A 20,923-nucleotide genomic window follows, 5' to 3' on the forward strand; every position below is an offset into this window, starting at 1 on the left:
ACTGAAGAATGGATACAGAAATGTTCATACATCTACACAATGGAATTTTAGTCATCAATGAAAAACAAGGAAATCATGAAATTTGCAGTTAAATGGTGAGAACTGGAAAGGATCATCCTGAGTGAGCTGTCCCAGAAGCAGAAAGACACACAGGGTATATACTCACTCATATAGACATATAATATAGGATAAACCTACTAAAATCTATACATCTAAAGAATCTAATCAAGAGGGAGGACTCTGACTAAAATGCTCAATCCCCATCCATAAAAGGAAAAGAGTATGGACATCAGAAGGAGAAGAAAACAGGAAACAAGTTAGGAACCTATCACAGAGGGCTTCTGAAAGGCTCTGCCCTGAGGACTAGCAAAGCAGATGCTAAGACTTATGGCTAACTGTTGGGCAGAGAGCATGGAATCTTATGCAAGAAGTGGGAAATATAAGATCAGGAGAGGACAGGAACTCCACAAGGAGAGCAACAGAACCAGAAAATTTGAACAGGGGGACTTTCTAGATACTCATACTCCAACCAAGTACCATGCATGGAGATAACCTAGAACCCCTGCACAGATGTAGCCCATGGCAGTTCAGTGTCCAAGTGGGTTCCATAGTAATTGGAAGAGGGACTGCCTCTGACATACACTGATTGGCCTGCTCTCTTATCATCTTCTCCTGAGGGGGGAGAGCCTTACCAGGCCACAGAAGATGACAATGCAGCCACTCCTTATGAGATCTGAAAGACTAAGATCAGAAGGAAGGAGAGGGGGACCTCAACTATCAGTGGACTTGGGGAGGTGTATGCATAAAGAAGGGGGACGAAAGGTTGGATTAGAAGGAGAGGAGGGAGAGGTTTATGGGGCGATACAAAGTGAATAAAGTATAACTAATAAAAGTTTAAAAAAGTGACATTAAAGAAAAAAAAGTCATGTACACGACAATGCTCATGACAAATTTTCAGCATTCCAACAACCTAAGATGTAGAACTGTCTGAACACAGGAACACAATTGTAACCTGTGCATGAGTGAACTGTTATTTAGTATTCAGAAAGGAGGAGACACCTGCACATGAATCAATGCCCACGAGCCCCAAATCTACTTAGCAAAGTGAAATTTCAGTCAACAGGAGCAGACATTGTATGAATCCATTTATAGATGACAGGACTCAGAGTAACCGACGTGAACAAAATCAGAATGTTATTCTAGGTGACAGGACTCAGAGTAACTGACAAGAACAAAATCAGAATGTTATTCTAGATTTTCAAGAACACACACATGTAGAAAATTTGCTGGTGGAGTCTATAGAGGCATGCGCTCTGGCTGGCCAGTAATGTGACTGTTCTCACCAAGTGTATGTCCTCAATATTCAGAAGGGAACTGTTTATCTCAAGTCCATTTCCTCATTATGAAAATGTGTACAGTTAGTTTAAACATGCTGCAAAAGCATTGCCTCTGCAATTAAAAATAAAAGTATTCTAAAAGTATCAAGCTGTCATTTCTCAACAGTTTAAAATCCTTAAGGTAAATTTGCCTCAAGCAATGGATCAACTGTTATTTCCTATGCTCTGACTCTAGGCATCAGGTTTCCCATGAAAGCAGAGAAGTCCTTCAGTTAAGCAGTGCTCTTAGGAAGGTACTCCTCTACCCTGGAAGAGTTTCCCACCTTGTGTTGGCATCCAGTTATTACCTTCTGGATGAGATGTTTTAAAGTCAGTCAGAGCCATAAATGAATGTAGATTAAACGTGGAAAATTACCTAGCTTGAAAACAAGTGTTGGTATGTAACTTGTGGACTTTTTCTTTCGTTATGTGGAAAAATCAATCAAACATAAAACATATCCAGCCCTGTACTTTTACATCAGTGATTGAAAATTATATGTCACTTAATATTTCAAAAGAGCAACTCTATAAGAGATTATGAACTAATAACACTTATGTCCTATTACGTAGAAATGCTCTTCATGTCAATATGGTCATTTGGCTTTCAGGGTTGTCACTTCTTTCTTAAAAGAAAACTTTTAATTGATTCTTTCTGATGGTTCCATTATGGGCCAAATACCAACTCATGTCTCTGTTCCTTGGTTTCTATCCTGCACCCTTGCAACCTCTCCCTCCAAATAAAATAAAATGCAATAAAATAAAATGAAATGAAAAGTTTTGCTGTGGAAGCTGTAGTGTGGCATCTTTTCTTTACTTGCTTATGTCCACTGCAATGAGTCATGGGTCTGGATTGAAGCCTCTGGCTTCTGCTACACCATCAAGACTGCATCCACCTGGGGACTTCTCTCAAATGCCCTCCTGTTGCCTTGTGTCTTTGGAGATCGCGCAGCTTTGGAACTACAAGACCGGCCCTTTCATCCTCTACAGCAGGTCACAGATAGGCAGGTGTTGGGGTGGACCAACTCAAAGCTCTGGATCTGCCTGGGTGGTAGGTGAGTTGGTGAGCCACCAGCTCTCCTCCACCCACATCCCAGGGTGAGCTCAGCACAGCTCTGGATTTCTCACCCAGTGTTGCAGCCAGCAAGGAGCAAGGTCAGCTCTACTGCTCTCATGCCCTTGAGGCCAAATCACCCATGCCTTTACCACCAGGGCCAGCTGTGCTGTGCTGTCCAGGTGAGGTGCAGGGCCCACTCTTCTGAGTGCTGCAACTGGGGAGAGGCAGAGACAACTCTCCTGCTCTCATGACCTTAGGGCCAGGTCTCCCACCTGCTACAGCTGGTGATGGGTGACCTGTGAGGTGTTGGGAGGGCATCTCTTCCTTGCCCAAGTCATCCCACAGCAGAGCAGGGGCAGGCCCAGCTCTCCCAGTGTGGTGGCCATTGAGGGGTGGAGCCAGCTCAGAACAGTGCTTCAGGTCGAATTCCAGACCAGGGACACCTACATGAACTCTGGTGGAAACATGGGCTTGGGGCATGAACAGACTGGGCTGCCATAGGACCAGGGACCCAGACTTGGCTCCTGGCAGCAGCTTAGGTGCACATGTCCCCATGGACTCAGGTGGCAGTGGAGGCCATTCTGATCATTATGTCTTCCTCAGCAGCACATCCTTCAGACAATCACATGGTCTTCAGTGGCAGCCCTAACCCTGACATCCACTTGGCCTTTGTTGGTAACTTAGGCTACAGACATAGACAAAGACCCCAGCTGCAGCAGGACCTCACCTTGGCTTCCTCATGGATGTCTGTTCCTCACTGCCATTAAGTCTCCATTTCCACCTTTTTCTACAGTGTATAAACCCCTCCACTTCACATTCTCTTTCATCTTTCTACCTTGTACGCCATCTTTCCAATTTTTCCTTCACACTTTTTTCTATAGAAGGGTAACCTGTGACAGCGCTGGGAGGCCACGTGTGTGTACTTGGCCTGGGTTGTCATTTCTTAAAGTAACTTTACAATTGGGTGCTGGCCTCTTTATTTTGGATATCATGAACACACACACACACACACACACACACACACACACACACACCAGAGAGAGACAGACAGAGAGCAGACTGATAGCAAACAGAGAAACAGACAGAGACACAGAGACAGAGATAGAGAAAACCTCCTAAGTTTAAATGCAGAATAAGACATGGAACATAACACATCTTTGACCTCAACTAATGCCATGAAAAGTGTGAGCTTGCAATATCCTGATTACTTATAAAGGGAAATCAAATGCAATCCTCTAACTCAGGTGGCTTTTCTAGACTAATGACAGTTTCATTTGTCACCCAGCAAGTCAAAAGAGCAATTGGGGGAGATGTTACAAATCAAAGCACACTCGTACCCGTGAGCAGTGATGTCACTGTCCATGTACAGATCTCATAAGTTAGCCTTTAGGATCATTTAAAGAAATGACTTAAGGACTAGGTAATGTAGGCAGGACAGCTGGAGAAAATTTTGACATGTCCTTTATACATGCTGGGTTGGTCAGAAATGCTGACGACAGGCTACATGCTAGCAAAATTGAATGTTGTGAATGACTTAAAGGGAGGGAATATTTACAGATATTAAAGATGAAGAAAATGGGGAGAAATTAATAAACTGTTAAAACAAACATGTGAACACATGAACAGGTCCAAATGTGTGGGCACATGCCTTTAGTGCCAGCACTTAGATTGCGGGCAGGGGCAGAAGTCAGCAGAGCTCTGTGAGTTCAAGGCAAGCCTGGTGTATATAGAGAGGTCCAGGCCAGCCAGGGCTACATGGGGAGACCCTGACTAAAAATAAAAGAACATTCAATATCTCTGAATTTCCAATTCTGTCTAGAATCTTGTTTCCATCTATGGGATGTATTTAATTGTTGACATGACAGGAGGTTTATATTTTTAAAGGCTTCATTCCTGATTCTAATGTTCTTAATGTAAATCACCCACCTGAAAACATTATACTTGTTTCCTTTTGTAAATGAGAACGTCATAGTAGCCAGGCTAGCCTTGAATCCTCCTGGCTCCACCTCTGGAGTCATCCTTTATTCAGACTTTAGAGCTCAGCTTGTCCTTGGCCTCAGCTGGGTCCCATCTGACTGTGGCCACCCTGGCTCTCCAGCTCTGCCTTGAGCTCTCTGCATTCCATCTGATTTCTTTCACAATTCAGCTTCAGATTTCACTCACAGCTAAAATCCTGCAACTAGGAGTTTGGATAGACTGGAAAATACATCAATAAAGCAGGTGCTCCCTGGGAAGACTGACCTGGGGAGAGGCTGTCTGTCACACACTGTAGAAGGAGGACCCTCAAGTGGGCATGTAAATCATTGGCAGACCAACAGTTCTGCATCTCAGAAGAGAGGCAGTACAGTGGAGAAATTGCTCAAAATTAAGCCTAAGATATAAAGTGAGAAAAGATACTATTGTCTATTTGGTGAAAACTTTCTGATCACTCCTGTAGGTGTGGCAAGGGAGCTCAGATAAAGTTTGTTCTCAGCCATCTCTAGATGGCTGTTATCAGGACACAGGGAGTAAGATCAACAGGCAGAGAAGATGCTCCACTGGGATGCCAGGTCTCCATGACCCCAGCAGGAACGTGTCACCTTCTACAGACACAGAAATAACATGTCACAGAGAGGCCTTAAATTCTCCCTTCACCTAAGCTGTGCAGGATCTCCTCAGGAGCACAGTCCTCCCCTGCCACGTCCATCTGGGTAAGTGCTCTGCATCCAAGAGCAAATTCAGAAGGTGGTAGGAACCCAGGCAGGTGTTCGGAGGAGGAGGCTAAAGAGGGGTTTTCAGCAGCTACAGAGGAGACTCTGAGCTCTGATAGACCATCAGTACAAGGGACTGTGTTCTGCATGGGCAACAAAAACGTTTTCTTCTTAACATACTCATTTCCTTAATTTATAGAATTTCAAATTATTTTACAATTCATGTTCTTTCCTGTGAACTAAATAACTCCCACTGTATACCTGGATAAGCTGTTAAGTTACATTTCTTTTACTGATTTACCTATTCCTAAGACAAATTATCAGGGAAGTGAAAGATCTGAAGAACTCACGTTCCTCACTTGTGCATCTGTAACTTTGGTGTGCACAGAACTATTTTGATGTAACATCTTCTGTGCTGTGAAGTATAAAAACTTCCAAAGTCTGTGTAAGTAATAGAGGCTGTAGATTCAAACTCTCATTCCACAGAGGGAGGCCCCACAGGACTGCAATGTGCCTTCTGGTGTTTGCTCATGGCCTCTATTCTTCTCAGTTCAGTTTCAGAGATCACAAATTAGTGGTGTCGGCCCTTAGCCTCTGCCGGCCTGGTAGGAACTGTCACTAAATGGCCATGATGATGACGTTGCCAGGACACTAATTATTAATGCACAGTGACAGTGGAAGATTCCCTTCCCTGATTCACTGAGATCAGGAATCCTGGGAAGAGCTGGTTGCATGTTTTGTCTTTTCTCTATGTTCTCCCCATGTACTCTGTGCAATTTTTTATGATAGAAAAACCTGAATCTTATTTTCTTTGAGGAAACTGTGGAGAACTGAACCCCCTCACCCTGTCCTGCTGTCTATTTCATTTCCAAACTTATCCCAAAGCTCATCTTTTCATGAACCTATGTGGAATGATGGACAGGAACTGACCCCCCTCTCCTGTTACTGAGGCAATAAGCACACTGGGAGGGAGGTCACAGCTCTTAGCAGCAAAGCCAAGCCTCTCCTGAGGCTCCCCTGGATGCTGGCTGACCAGGTTGTGCTGCAGCACTGTGCGGGGTCCAGTGTTTGTGGCTGGGTCTGTGCCATGCTGCCCCTCAGGGACATCCACTCTTGCTCTTTCTGGAGGCTGATTTGGAAACCCTGTAAGCCATCCTCACTGACACTCTGAGCTCAGAGATGCTGTAGAAAGGCTTCAAAGTTCAAAAACACAATTCTTACCCAGGCTTTCAGAAACAGTTGTGATTCCTTAACCAAAAGGCTCTTCATGATTTGCCTATAATGTTACCACAGTTCATTTATTCCTGGCATCTCTGGAAACAACGCTGGCTTATGCTCAGTGATGGTTTTGCCTTGCCTGGAGTTCCAGCCATTTCTCCCTACTGTCTTCCCAGTTTTAAAGTTAGGATTGTGCCAAAGGTAGACATCCTGACTAAGTAACTTTCAGCCATTTTCATTGAGCAGGGACAATGTCTCCACCAACCCCCTCTATGTGCTGATGCTATGGATTTTGGGTTGTCCATGATTTGGGTAACTGTGGCCTGACACAGGCTAAAGTCGTCGCTTGAATTCATGCAGTAAAGGGAGTTCATTTCCTCCCCCCACTCCCAAGCAGCTGTAGCTTTCACAACAGACTCTATCTGAGGAGCTCTCATGTTCCCCTTTGTCATTTCTTGCTCTGTGCATGTTTTATTTACCTAATCTGCCCAAATGCCGTCCCTTCCTATTCTCCTATATAGCCTCTTCTAATGGTACCTATTTCACAGATCAGTGAGTTTTCCTGGTGCCATGTATAGAGTTTCATGCCTCTAGGAAGCAGCCTATTTTGTTACATTGCGTAAAGTGCAATCAGAAACGACATAAGAAAAAGCATTTTAGAACTCTTTTACTTCTTAGTTAGCCAGTGCTGATACACATGCAATGCAAACTATTAGTTAAAATCTACAGGTGTGTTTTTCTTCCATGAAATAAGTATAGAACATGCACCTGTCACTCAGTGCAGAGACCATATAATGACATTCAGAGTGTGTGCTTCCTATGACATTTGTAACTGTAGTTTGTAATTTTAAAAGGCTGTAAATAAAGCTTGGAAACAATGGAGCCCCATCAGTCTCTCCATTGTTTTCCTGGGCTATCACAGCACAACTCCAAAGTCTGAGTTACTCAAAGTAGAGACAACTGTCATTTTACCTGATCATTGGAAAACAGAGCTGCCCCCAACCTACTGTGTTCTGCTTCTTGTGACTGGGATTTGGAAAACAAACCCATAAGCTTTATAAAGAATAATTAAGCACCACTTTGATTAAATAATCAAAACTCTTCTGCTACCTGAAGTGCATGGTCCATAATCTATAAATGATTAACGTTTTCTAATGATGCTACAGAACATTTATTTTGGAAAATCTGCTTTATTCACTGTTTCACCAACTATCTGCTTTGGGTCTAACTCCTGACATGGTACCCTGTACTTGTGAAATGTTATCCCATTTGCCTGTCCTTAGTATCTTCCAGGACACTGTCACATGGTTGTCACAGGCCAGTAGGATTTGCCAGTTGTGGTGACAATGTCACATGGTTTAAATAAGTGTAAAACAATCTCACCCTACACACTTGACTGTCAGTGATGAGTTTTTCCTATGTCACAGGAATTTGTTTACCAAATTACATCTCCTGCATGCATGGTGTCTGTGCTGGAAAGTTTTATGGCAGCGTGAAACAAGCTAGAATTATTTCAGAAGAGGGAACCACAGTTGAGGAGATAGCCCCACCAGACCAGCCTGTGGGCAAGCACCTGGTACAATTCTTGATTGATGTTGATTTCACATGGATGGGCCATGCTCACTGTGAACAGTGCCATCCCTGCCTGGTGGGCCCAGGTGCTACAAAAAAAGTAGGTTGAGCAAGCTCTAAGGAGCAAGCTGGTGAGCAACACTACTCCATGGCCTCTCCATCAGTTCCTGCCTCCAGGTTCCTGTCTTGAGTTCTCTCCTAGCTTCCCTGGCTGGAGAACTACAGGCTGTGTGGTGATATAATCCCTTATCTCCCCATAGCAACAGAAACCGTGAGAAGACAGAAAGTGTACTAGGCTGTGAGGTATGACTATGACAGACCTGACCTTGGGGTTTTGGAGAACTGTGGAAAGGTTTTGAAACTTTGGGCTGTAAAATACATAGAGTGCTGACACTCCAGTGGATTATTTGGTGTGATATTAGAATGTAATGCTGAGAGCAGAGCAGATGATGGAGGCTTGTCTTATGCAGTTCCATAGGGAGGTTTGAGAGTCCCTTAAAGATTCTATGAGGGTCACTCATATTTTGAGTTAAGAACCACTAAAATGTTTGGTTCTTGTGGAGCTCCTGTCCTCTCCAGATCATACTACCTCCCCCTTCTTTCATATGATTCCCTGCACTCTGCCCAAGGTTTGGTTATGAGTCACAGCATCTGCTTTGATACACTGCTAGGCAGAGTCTTTCAGAGACACTCTGTGGTAGGCTCCTGTCCTGGGCACAGAGGTCTATTCTGAGACTGTTTCTCCAACCAAAGACAATGCATGGATATAACCTAGAACCCCTGCTTGGATGTAGCCCATGGCAGCTCATTATCCAAGTGAATACCCTAGTAAGGGGGGGGAACAGGGACTGTCTCTGGCATGACTTCAATGGGGCTGGCTCTTTGACCTTCCCTCTTCCCCTGAGGGAGGAGCAGCATTGCTAAGCCACAGAAAAGGACTTTTCAGCCAATCCTAAAGAAATCTGATAAGCTAGGGTCAGATGGAAAGGAGGGAAGACTTCCCCTGTCAATGGACTTAGAGAGGGGCAGGGAGGAGGTGAGTGAGGGAGAGTGGGATTGGGAGGAAATGAGGGAGGGGGCTACAGCTGGGATACAAACTAAAAGAACTGTAAGTAATATAAAAATATAAATATTTAATTAAAAAAAACCACTAAAATGAAACGTTTGACTTGCTGGAACAATTAAAATCCTCAGAAGTATTTTCTCAGCTTCAGCACACAGACACTGTGGTCTAACTACTGTTGAGGCTGCATCTCATGCTGGTAGCCAAACTTGGAAGCTCAAGTCTCTGGGGTGTTGAACGCCAACCTGGTCTATGGAGAGAGTTCAGGACAGCCAAGAATACCCAGACAAACATTGAGTCAAACAAACAAACAAATAAACAAAGAGTTTCTCAGGTGGTACTTGTTCTGAAACATGAGGGATCATGGAGTGAAGCTGTTGTATGGCTCCATACAACTGTGTTAGAGTCCCTGAAGACAGCCAAGAGGACACTGATGAAGCCTCGGCCCCTTTGCTGTGCAGAGCCAAGCCATTTGGAGATGTCAGTATCACATGCCAGCAGCAGCTGCTGTGGGGTGAGCCAGTTTGAACCTAGGAGAGAAGCTGTGTGGAAGACTTTGCCAGCACTGTGGAGAAGACAAGAAGATCATTGGTGAGTCCCAGAAGCCGGGCACTGAGAGTTATGCTGTTGGACTTTGTTGAACTTGATTGTGACTGTGCTCTGGTTCTTCCCTTTTAAATAAGAAAATACTTATTTATTTTTATTGTACAGGAGCCCACAAAGTCTCTTGACTTTGAACTCTTAAAGGGATTTTGGAGACTTACAGAGAGTTTGGAGTTCTAGAGAGATCTTGGGTTTTTAAGAGAGACTTTGAAAATGTTAGAGAAACTACAGGTTTTTAGAGACTTGTATTTTGTAGAGTCTTTGAATGTTGAAAGTGACTTAAGAGATTGAAGTTTAAAAATAAAAAACAACATTGTACTTTTATATTGCAAAGTTGACATTAGTTTAATATCTTGGGAACAACAAAATTGAGAGACAAAGTTGTAGTGTAACAGAGATGTGTTTAGTGTCAAGTAGACAGGGGTTCAACTGTGGCAGCTGTTTTTGTCTTTTGTTTGTTAAATCAACACAAGCTAGACTCATTTGGGAAGGGAACCTCAGTTGAGAAAATGACCCCACTAGGTTGGCCTATTGGCAAGTGTGTGATGCATTTTCTTGATTGATGATCAATGTGAGAGGGCCCACATAACTGTGCCTGTGGACTCTGGGCTCAGGGTTCTGGATACTTAAGAACACAGACCAAGAAACCCAAGCTAGTAAGCAGCGTCCTTCTGTGACAGGTGCCTCACTTCTTGCCCAAGTTCCTGCCTCAAGTCCCTCCCCAGCTTCCCTGCACAATGGATTATCAGCTGTAAGATGAAATAAAGGCTTCCCAACCCAATTTGGTTTTGGTCATTATTTGTTTATTTAGTCTGTGTCGAAATCAAAGAAACTACAATAATTCAACAGCATGTACACCACATTTATTAATATAAACCTGGAGCCAGCATACCAGTTATCTGGTATGTATCGCAGCTCCATTATGGAGAGAGGGAATGTTGACTCCTACGGAGTCTGCCTTTCAAGGCTGAGTTGGACCATTTTTCTTTAATTAATTCTGTAATATGGGACAGCTCCAAGTCTGTTATAACTGTAGTTCTATTTACTCCTTGACTTCACACGCTGAAGGAGAAAGACAAGGCTTATGCTCCTGCTGACATTTGCCCACTCTGCCCTTCTCTTGGAGCAGCTCTGGACTGAGATCACAACCATGCAAGATGCAGGTATAGAGCAGCAATAAAAGACTGAATAGTCCACCAGAGTTTTCTAAAAGGACTCTGTGCCAACATGCTACTGTTTTCTGATTTATTTGTCTTTTATCCTCTCTGTTTCAGGAAGAGACAGTGCTGAGCATTCATTATGAGCTGCCTGAACTCTCCCAGAGCACAAACATAAGGCACTGTATGAGAAAACCAACCGCCAACACATACACACAGACCATCATGTGGTAGAACTCTCCCATGTTTGGTGTGTAAACATCATGTTCTTGCTCACCCAGTGTCTCTCTGACAAAAGTACACTGATGTCCACCTGTTCAAGAGGAGGTGACTGGAACCCTGCCTCAGAGTATTGAAGGACACACTTGGAGGAAAAAGCAGATCATGAATAGAATCAGAAACATCTGGATCATAGATTATAACCTCCAACATTTTCTATAGAAATTTTCTAAGAAATTAGGATTTTCAATAGAGTAAAGATAGCCCTGAATAGAATAAGAGCATACCCAATCCATGTGATCACTTTAATTGGGAAGGTCTGCTTTTTTTTTTCTTTTACACAATCCTCCTCATTCAGACTCCACCCAACATAGCAAAACTCTTTCTATAAATTACCTGGCTATCAAGATGTTGTTGGTGAGAACCAAGTAAGATGCTGCTCCTGCTCCAGTAAAACCCAAACCTGCAAAACATGAAAGCACATAATTGCTGCTGTTTTTAATGTTGAGGGAGCTCACACACTGGTGCAGCCACCATAGAACACAGGGTCCAGGCATGGCTCAGCTTAGGACAAGTGAGAGCAGCAGGATGGTCTGTGGGGTAGGAGCTAGAACGGAGGTCGTCAGCAGAATAAATGTGCATGAGCATATGCATGTTTTCCTGAGGCCAGAAGACTGGTCTGGAGTGGTATGTGAGGTCTTCCTCATGGTGAGTCATTGTTTTACTTTTCTCTTCAGCCACTGTTTGTTTCCACATAAGATGACTTCACACTCTTCTGACATAAGGAACACCTTCTTCTCTGAAATTGGCATTGGGATCTCAGCCAACAGCTTCCTTCTTCTCTTCTACATCCTCAAGTTCATTCGTGGGCACAGGCCCAGACCCACTGACGTGCTCATTGGTCTGATGGCCATAATCCACCTACTGATGCTAATGTTCATAGCATTCGTAGCCATGGACATATTTATTTCTTTGAGGGGATGGGATGACACCATATGTAAACTCATTGTCTACCTGTACAGAATTTGGAGGGGCCTCTCACTTTGTACCACCAGCCTGCTGAGTGTCCTTCAGGCCATCATCCTCAGTCCTAGAAGCTCCTGTTTAGCCAAGTTCAAGCACAAATCTTGCCATTACATCTCATGTGCCCTTCTTTTTCTGAGTGTCCTCTATATGCTCATTAGCAGTCACATCTTACTATCAATTATTGCCAATCCCAATTTGACTTTGAATAACTTCATGTATGTTACTAGGTCCTGTTCTCTCCTACCCATGAGTTACCTCATGAAAAGCACATTTTCTACACTGCTGGCCATCAGGGAAGCCTTTCTTATTAGTCTCATGGTCATCTCGACTTGGTACATGGTGGCTCTCTTGTGCAGGCACAGGAAGCAGGCCCTGCATCTTCACAGCACCAGCCTTTCTCCAAAAGCATCCCCAGAGAAAAGAGCTAACAGGACCTTCCTTGTGCTCATGAGCTTCTTCGTGTTGATGTCTATTTTGGATGGCTTTATTTCCTGCTCAAGAACTATGTTCCTGAATGATCCAACATCTTACTATATCCAACTCTTTCTGGTCCACCTCTATGCCACAGTCAGCCCTTTTGTGTTTATGAGCACTGAAAAACATGTTGTTAACTTTTTCAGGTCTATGTGTGGAAGGGCATAAATGTTTGAATATTCATTGATCATTTATGGGCACATTTCTTTATAAGAAGACCCAATACACTGGAATCAGAACTGTCAATCAGTGTTCATGTGCTTTGGCATATATGAAAATATGTTTTTTTTCTGTTAAAATTATTTACTTTAATCTGTGTGGTCACAAAAATGTAGCAGAAAATTAAACCACATCCCTTTTATGATATGACCAGGGCATTTTTGTTTCATTTTATTTTATCTAATTTCTCAACGACTCTTTAAGGGAGTCCTATGAGGTGGTTCTCATGCATCATGGCTGTGGACAGCTCACACTGTTTTGTAGGATGTAACCACATCTAATACATTTCAATAACTCAATTTCTTGTGTTATATCTATTTTGAAAATTAAATAAGGAAGTATTTCTTGCCATAAATGTTACACACTCCAGAAAGACAGGAATTATACACAGAACTTCCAGAACAGAATTCTGTGCAAGAAGCACATGTGACGTATACAGCAATGCTAACAACAGCCAGATTTAGAATTCTCAGAGTTATCAGAACTTTTGACGCAAACACAGCCTCTGCAGGGCATAGGACCTCGTTCAGTCTTATGGTGCAAGGCAGTTAATTCCAGCACTGGGCACCGAGGTATGGTGCCCTGGAAAACAGGAAAGACCCGCACCACTGGCCAGCTCTCTTGAGGTTCAACACTCTACACTACATTTCTTCTAAAACCAAATTCCTCCTCCTTTCATCTCTGCTATAAATAGATTGGGATAAAGTCTGTTGTTTGAGGAAACATTTATACTCATGAGGCAGTTTAGCAGACTGTAATAAGGAGGTTTAATAAGCCAATCAAACATATATCATCTAGATTACTATGCAAGGGGACATGGCAACACAGGGGGCATGAAAACCTTGTTTAAGTTAATTTGAGATTCAGCTTTTGGACTGATGTCCCCTTGGCCTACTGTTCCCATACAATGAACTGCTTCCTGGATTCAGCCTGGTTTTCCCATATCTTGGTTGTTTTCTGTGTCAGTTGAACATAGACAAACCATGAAATGTTAAAGAGTAGGAAAATTTTTTTCCAAGCAAATGGACCCAAGAAGCAAGCTGAGGTTGCCATTCTAAAATCTTAAAAACAAAAAGACTTCTAACCAAAATTAATCAAAAGAGATGGGAAAGGACTCTTCATACTCATCAAAAGGAAAATCCACCCCCCAAAAATGTTAATTCTGAACATCAATGTCCTAATTCAAGGGCACCCCCATTTGTAAAAGGAACATTACTAAAGTTTTAACCACACATTGAACCTCATACATTAAATGTGGGGGACTTCAATACACTACTCTCATCAATAGACAGGTCATCCAGACAAAAACTAAGCAGAGAAATAATGGAGATAACAGCCATTGTGAGTCGAGTGGACCAAACAGAAGTCTAGAGAATATTTCACCCAAACAGAAAAGAATATACCCTCTTCTCAGGATCTCACAGATCTTTCTCCAAAATTGGCTACATACTCAGTCACAAAGAAAGTCTCAACACGTACAAGAAAATTGAAATAACCTCCTGTAGCCTATCATACTCTCACAGATTAAAGCTATATTTCAACAACAAAAGAAATAACAAAAAGCCCACAAAATCATGGAAAATGAATAACTATCCTCTAAGTGACCACTGGATCAAGGCAGAAATAAAGAGGTTAAAGACTTCCTAAAATTCAAGAAAAATGAATGCACAGAATAACTGAACTTATGAAACACAACAAAAATGGTAGTCAGAGGAAGGTTCAGAATTCATACTAGCAACTTAGTAGCACCCCTGAAAGCTCTAGAACAAAAAGGAAGCAAATTCATCCAAGAGGAGTAGAGGTAAGGAAATAATCCAACTCAGGACTGTAATCAATAAAATAGAAACAAAAAGACCAATACAAAAAAAATCAGTGAAACAAAAAATTTGTTATTAGAGAATATAAAAAAGATAGACAATCCTTTGTCCAAACTAACTAAAAGGCAGAGACAAACTATCCAAATTAACAAAAGAAAAAATAAAAAACGATGACATAACAACAGATACCAAGGAAATCCAAAGAATCATTAGGTCATACTTCAAAAACCTCTACTCTACAAATATGGAAAATCTAAAAGAAATGGACAGACATCTTGATAGATACCACTTACTAAAGATGAATCAGATAAACAACTTAAATAGATTTCTAGCTTCTAGGGAAATAGAAGATGTCATTATATGTCTCCCAACCAAAGGAAAAAGAAAAGCCCAGGGTCCTATGGTTTTAGCACAGAATTTTCTGGATTTTCAAAGAAGGGCTAAGAGCAATACTCCTCAAATTATTCCACAAAATAGAAATGGGAGGAACATTGTCAGATTTATTTTGTGAGGCTATAACCACCCTGACATCCAAACCAGGCCAACTCAACAACAGAAAAAGAAAATTACAGACCAATTTCCCTTATGATCATTGATTCAAAAATACTCAATAAAATATTTGCAAACCAAATCCAATAACACATGAAGAAGGTCATCTACCATGACCATCATCCCGGGGATCATCCCAGGGATGCATAAATGGTTTAAAATACAAATATCAGTCAATGTAACCCAACACATGAACGGACTAAAAGAAGAAAAACATATTATCATTTTTTGGATGCTGTAAAAGCCCTTGAGGAAATTCAACACCCCCTCATGATAAAAATCTTGATGATATCAGGAATACAGTTACATACTTCAACATAAATATGGCAATATATAGCAAGCTGATAGCCAACATCAAATTAAATAATAACTCACAGCAGTTCCACGAAAATCTGGAACAATACAAGGCTATCCATTTTCTTCATATCCATTCAATACAGTACTTGAAGTTCTAGCTAGAGCAATAAGACAACTAAAAGAGATTAAGGGGATACAAATAGGAAAGGAAGAAGTCAAAATATCATTATTTGCAGATGATATGATACTATACAAAAGCTACCCCAAAAATTCTACAGGGGAACTGATAAATACCTTCAGTAAAGTGGCTGGATAAAAATTAACTCAAGAAAAAAAAATCAGTAGCCCTTCTTTATACAAATGACAAGTGAGCTGAGAAAGAAATCAGGGAAACATCATCCTCCACAATAGCCACAAATAATATGCAATATCTTGGGGTAACTCTAACTAAGCAAGGGAAGAGGTGAACGACAATAACTTAAAGTCTTTGAAGAAAATGAAAGATATCAGAAGATGGAAAGATCTTCCATGTTAATTGGTCAATAGAATCAACATAGTAAAACTGGCCATCTTACCAAAGGCAATCTACAGATTCAAAGCAATTCTCCACCAAAATTCCAACACAATACTTTACAAACCTGGAAAGAAAAATAACTCAACTTAAAATTGAAAAACAAAAAAAAGCAAGGATACCTAAAACAATCCTGTACAAAACAAAAACAAAAACAAAAACAAACTTCTGGCATCATCACCATCCCTGATTTCCTGATTTCCTGATTTCCTGATTTCAAGCTCTACTACAGAGCTATAGTAATAAAAACCACATAGTATTGACATTAAAAAAAATAAAGATCGGTTGATCAAAGGAATTAAATCAAAGACCCAGATGTAATTCTACACACCTATGGACACCTGATTTTTTACAAAGAAGCCGAAGATGTACAATGAGGAAAAAGGTTTCTTCAACCAATTGTGCTGGTCTTACTGGCAAATAAACCCATTCAATCAGCCTACATAAAATTCATATCCAAGTGGATCAAGACCTCAACATAAAACCAGATACACTGAACCTGACAGAGAAAGTGGGGAGTTGTTGTGGGTGCATTGGTAATTTTTTTTTAATCTGGCTATATGAGAGTCTTCATAAAATGACTGCCCTTCTTGACAAGGGCTCTGAGAGTTGCCCAGGCTGCTCTTGAACTAAGTATGCTCCTTCCTCCTCTCCTCAGTCCTGGGTGCAGGTGTGTGCACCATGCCTGCTGGGGAGACTGAGACACAGAGCATAGAGTTCCATTCAGGAAAAGCACAGCCTCTTCCTGATGTCTTCAATGAAAATGAGGTCTCCATTCCTCAGAGACTGAGGTCCAGTCAGACATGGCCTCAGCCTCAGCTATGTTCCACCTGCCTGTGACCACTTCAGCTCTGAGCTTTGCCTCTACTTCTCTGTTTTTCATTTCATTTCTTTTTTATTCACTTGTAAAATTTACTCACATCTTGAATTCAGATTTTGGAAACCAGGAAACACAGAATCAACACTAAATGGAAATGACATGCTCCATGGGAGAGGGGTGTCTCAGGAAAAGGGTTGCATTTCAGAGTGTAGGGAAACCACACTCAGAGCCATGGGAAGTCATGGGAGGATCAGGAGTCCTCAACCCAGAATAGAAGCATCACAGTGAATAAAATCGGTTTGAATTAAGTCTAAGGAGCAACGTGAGAAAAATTGGTGTTGGGGGTTGGTCTGGTGCTGTGTACTCTGATGCTATTTGTTGACTCCCAAGATCTGGTTACTGCACAGATGAGAGCACATGCTCATCTACAACAGTCCTTGTGTAAAACTTGCCTAAGGAATTATTCTTGTTTAAACAATAAAAAGCCGACACACATGGGTAGGGTACATGGCTAAGGTTTGAGGGTTGTGAGAACAGGAAGACCATGGAAAGGAGAGGAGAGAGAGGAAGAATAAGAGAAGTAAGGGAGCAGATAGCCACCCTGGATGAGTGTGGAAAGAAGCATATGGCGGACATGGATGGAGGAAGCTGCCTCATGATGAATGAGCAATTCTTTATGGATTACAGATGGGAGGTAGCCTGGTATGGGGCTGGGAGGTAAAGGTAGTTTAGAGGGTTAATATCCTGTCCTGGGTGAAATAGGACTGTTATAAAATCCATCAGGTGTCTGTGTCTTTTATTGATTGTGATAGCAGGTTAGGTTTACTGCTGTGATAATTATAGGGCTAATAATAAACATTATTAGACCGTACAATTAAAATAACAGCAACAAGTTAGGGTTGTCATAAACTTTCTGATCCCTTTCTCAGGTCTGGCAGGGGGACTCAAAGTGTGTGCTCAGCCCTCCCCAGATGGCTGTTATCCAGGACAGAGTGAGTGAGATCAACAGGCAGGGAAGATCCTCCCCTGGGATGCCACATTTCCATGCTCCCCAGCAGGAACCTGTCCCCTTCTACAAGCAGTAAAATTGCAGGCTGTAGAGATGCATTAAATTCTCCCTCAGCCTAAGTTGTGCAGGATCTCCTCAGGCGCACAGTCCTCTCCTGCTGTCTCCATCTGGGTAAGTGCTCTGCACCCAAGGGCAGAATCAGAAGGTGGTAGAGACCCAGGCAGTCTGTGGGAGGAAGAGCACTGGTCTACTGGGCTGTGGGAAGTTTTCAGCATGTGCAGAGGAGACACTGAGCTCTGACAGCCCCTCAGCACAGGCTACTGTGCTCTGCACGGACAACAAGAATATTTTTCTTCTTAGGATATTTCCTGGAACTCTGAAAATTAGTTAATTTTTTCTTTGGAAACATCGTCGTTTCATATTTACATTTTGTTTTAATTAAGCAACTCACAATGAAGAACTACATGAATTATCCTTATATGTAGAATGTTTTAGTGATTTAATATGTGTACTTATTATAAAAATTGATGTTTTTAATTTCATATCTTCATTAAAATCCTTTTACTTTTGTTATATTCTTAACTGAAACAAAACTATTTATGATGTAAGTCACTCTGTATTTTGAGTAATTAAAAGTAATTCCAGTGTGTTTGGAGGGAAATCTCCTTGATGTATCAATATCTAGTAGAGAACATTGCCTGATTCAGTTTCAGGAATTTCACGCAAATGCTCTTGGCTCATGGTGCACTACACAGTAAAACACTTCCTCTGAGAGGACATCCTTAAGGAGGCGCTGGAAAGCTTGATATTTTATACACAGTAGATACATGGCCGTTTCTCCTGCTGTTGCCTAAAGAGCCAGGATCCAAGAGCTTGAGAGGAACAAAACTGAAAAGCTTGAGAGGAACAAAACTGAAAAGCTTTTGAGCACAGGGGACTATGTTCTGCATGGGCAACAAGAATAGTTTTCCTCTTAGGATATTTCCTAAAACTCCTGAAAGTTTGCTTCTCCTTTTTCTCCTCCTCTTCTTGCCTATTCTGTTTTATTTCTGACTTCTGCTGAAATTGACATTGGGTAATCAAATGGATCTATTATATAAAGAGCATGGTAATGCAGTGGGAATCACTCAGTAAAATGTATTTAAACTCTACTGGTACATAGAACTCAGCATATTAATCTTGTAGTTTAACCTTTCCTAATGACGCTTCACCATTCTATTTTAGAAAATCTCAATTTAAATTTTTTAGGTTATTTTGTTATGTGTGTTACACTTTTTGTGTGTTTTGTTTTGTTTGTTTTTGCTGTGTCTATATATTTGTATTGCATGCATGCCTGCTGCCTGAGGACCTCAGCAGTTTTTGGAACCCCTGGACCTAGAGTTACAGATGGTTTTGAGATGCCATGGGAGAGGTGAAAACTGTACCCGGGTCCTCTGTAAAAGCAGCAGGTTCTCTCCACACCAAGCACCCCATTTTTACAATCTTTAATTGGCCATCCACCTTATGTCTGATTTTTTTATTTAATTTTATTTTTTTTCTTATCAGTTACATTTTATTAACTGTGTATCCCAGCCGTGTCCCGCTCCCTCATTCCCTCCCACTCCCACCCTTCCTCCCTCATCTCCACCATGCCCCTTGCCAAGTCCACTGATAGGGGGGACCTCCTCCCCATTCATCCGATCCTGTTTTATCAGGCATCTTCAGGACTGGCTGCGAAGCCCTCCTCTGTGGCCTAAGAGGACTGCTCCTCCCTTGGGGGGTGGGGAGGTCAAAGAGCCAGTCATTGAGTTGCTGTTAGCAATAGTTCTTGTTCCTCTCACTATGTGAAACCAATTGGTTACTGAGCTACCACAGGCTACATCTGAGCAGAGGTTCTAGGTTATATCCATACATGGACCTTGGTTGAATGTCAGTCTCTGAAAAGACCCTGTGCCCAGATATGTTTGGTCCTTGTGGAGCTCCTATCCTTTCCCCATCATACTAACTCCCCTTCTTTCAAATGATTCCCTGTACTCTGCCGAAGGTTTGGTCATGAGTCTTTGTATCTGCTTTGAAAACATTGCTAGTTAGAGTCTTTCAGATGTGCTCAGTAGACGCCTGTCATACGTTCAATGCACATCCCATCTGTCTTTCTAAACAAGGATTGATCATCTTACCCTATGACCGCTCTCTTGATTATCATTTTTAGGTGTATAGATTTCATTATGTTTGTCATATCTTATAGGTCTATATAAGTGAGTATATACCGTTTTTGTCTTTCTCCTTCTGGGATATTTCACTCAGAATGATCTTTTCTAAATCCCACCATTTGCCTGAAAATTTCATGATTTCCTCTTTTTTGATTGCTGAATAGTATTCCATTGTGTAAAAATACCACAATTTCTGTACCCGTTCCTCCGTTGATGGACATCTGGGTTGTTTCTAGATTCTGGCTATTACAAATAAAGCTGCTATAAACATGGTTGAGCAAGTATCCCTTTTGTGTACTTAAGCAAAGTTTGGGCATATACCTAGCAGTGGTATAGCTGGGTCTTGAGGAAGTGCTATTCCTAATTGTCTTAGAAAGCACCAGATAGATTTCCAGAGTGGTTGTACCAGTTTACATTCCCACCAGCAGTGGAGGAGGGTTCCACTTTCTCCACAACCTCTCCAGCATGTGTTGTCAATTGAGTTTTTCATTTTGGCCATTCTGATGGGTGTAAGGTGAAATCTCAGGGTCGTTTTGATTTGCATTTCCCTGATGGCTAATGAGGTTGAGCATTTCTTTAAGTGTTTCTCTGCCAAACGATATTCCTTTGTTGAGAATTCTCTGTTTAGCTCTGTTCCCCATTTTTTAATTGGATTACTTGGTTTGCTGTTTCTCAGCTTCTTTAGTTCTTTGTATATACTGGATATTAGTCCTCTGTCAGATAAAGGGTTAGTCAAGATTCTTTCTCAATTTGTAGGCAGTCGTTTTGTTCTGATGGCACTGTCCTTTGCTTTACAGAAGCTTTTCAGTTTCATGAGGTCCCATTTATTGATTGTTGCTCTTAGAGCCTGTGCTGTTGTTGTTCTGTTCAGGAAGTTGTCTCCTGTGCCAATGAGTTCTAGGCTGTTCCCCACTTTTTCTTCTAACAGATTTAGAGTATTTGGTTTTATGTTGAGGTCTTTGATCCACTTGGACTTTAGTTTTGTGCAGGGTGATAAATA

The 20,923-nt window shown here is 41.7% G+C and overlaps 1 protein-coding gene across 1 annotated transcript; it reads left to right on the plus strand.

The window, feature by feature from the left end:
- The first annotated feature begins 11,711 nt into the window (after window positions 1-11,711).
- LOC129674777 (vomeronasal type-1 receptor A11-like) lies at window positions 11,712-12,639 on the plus strand. Its single transcript, XM_055604887.1, is given in 2 exon segments — window positions 11,712-12,608; window positions 12,610-12,639. Coding segments are annotated over 2 exon segments (927 nt in total).
- Window positions 12,640-20,923: the final 8,284 nt, after the last annotated feature.

Source organism: Psammomys obesus, unplaced genomic scaffold (genome assembly GCF_907164565.1).
Source record: "Psammomys obesus unplaced genomic scaffold, mPsaObe1.curated_primary_1811, whole genome shotgun sequence".
In the NCBI taxonomy this organism is placed as follows: domain Eukaryota; kingdom Metazoa; phylum Chordata; class Mammalia; order Rodentia; family Muridae; genus Psammomys; species Psammomys obesus.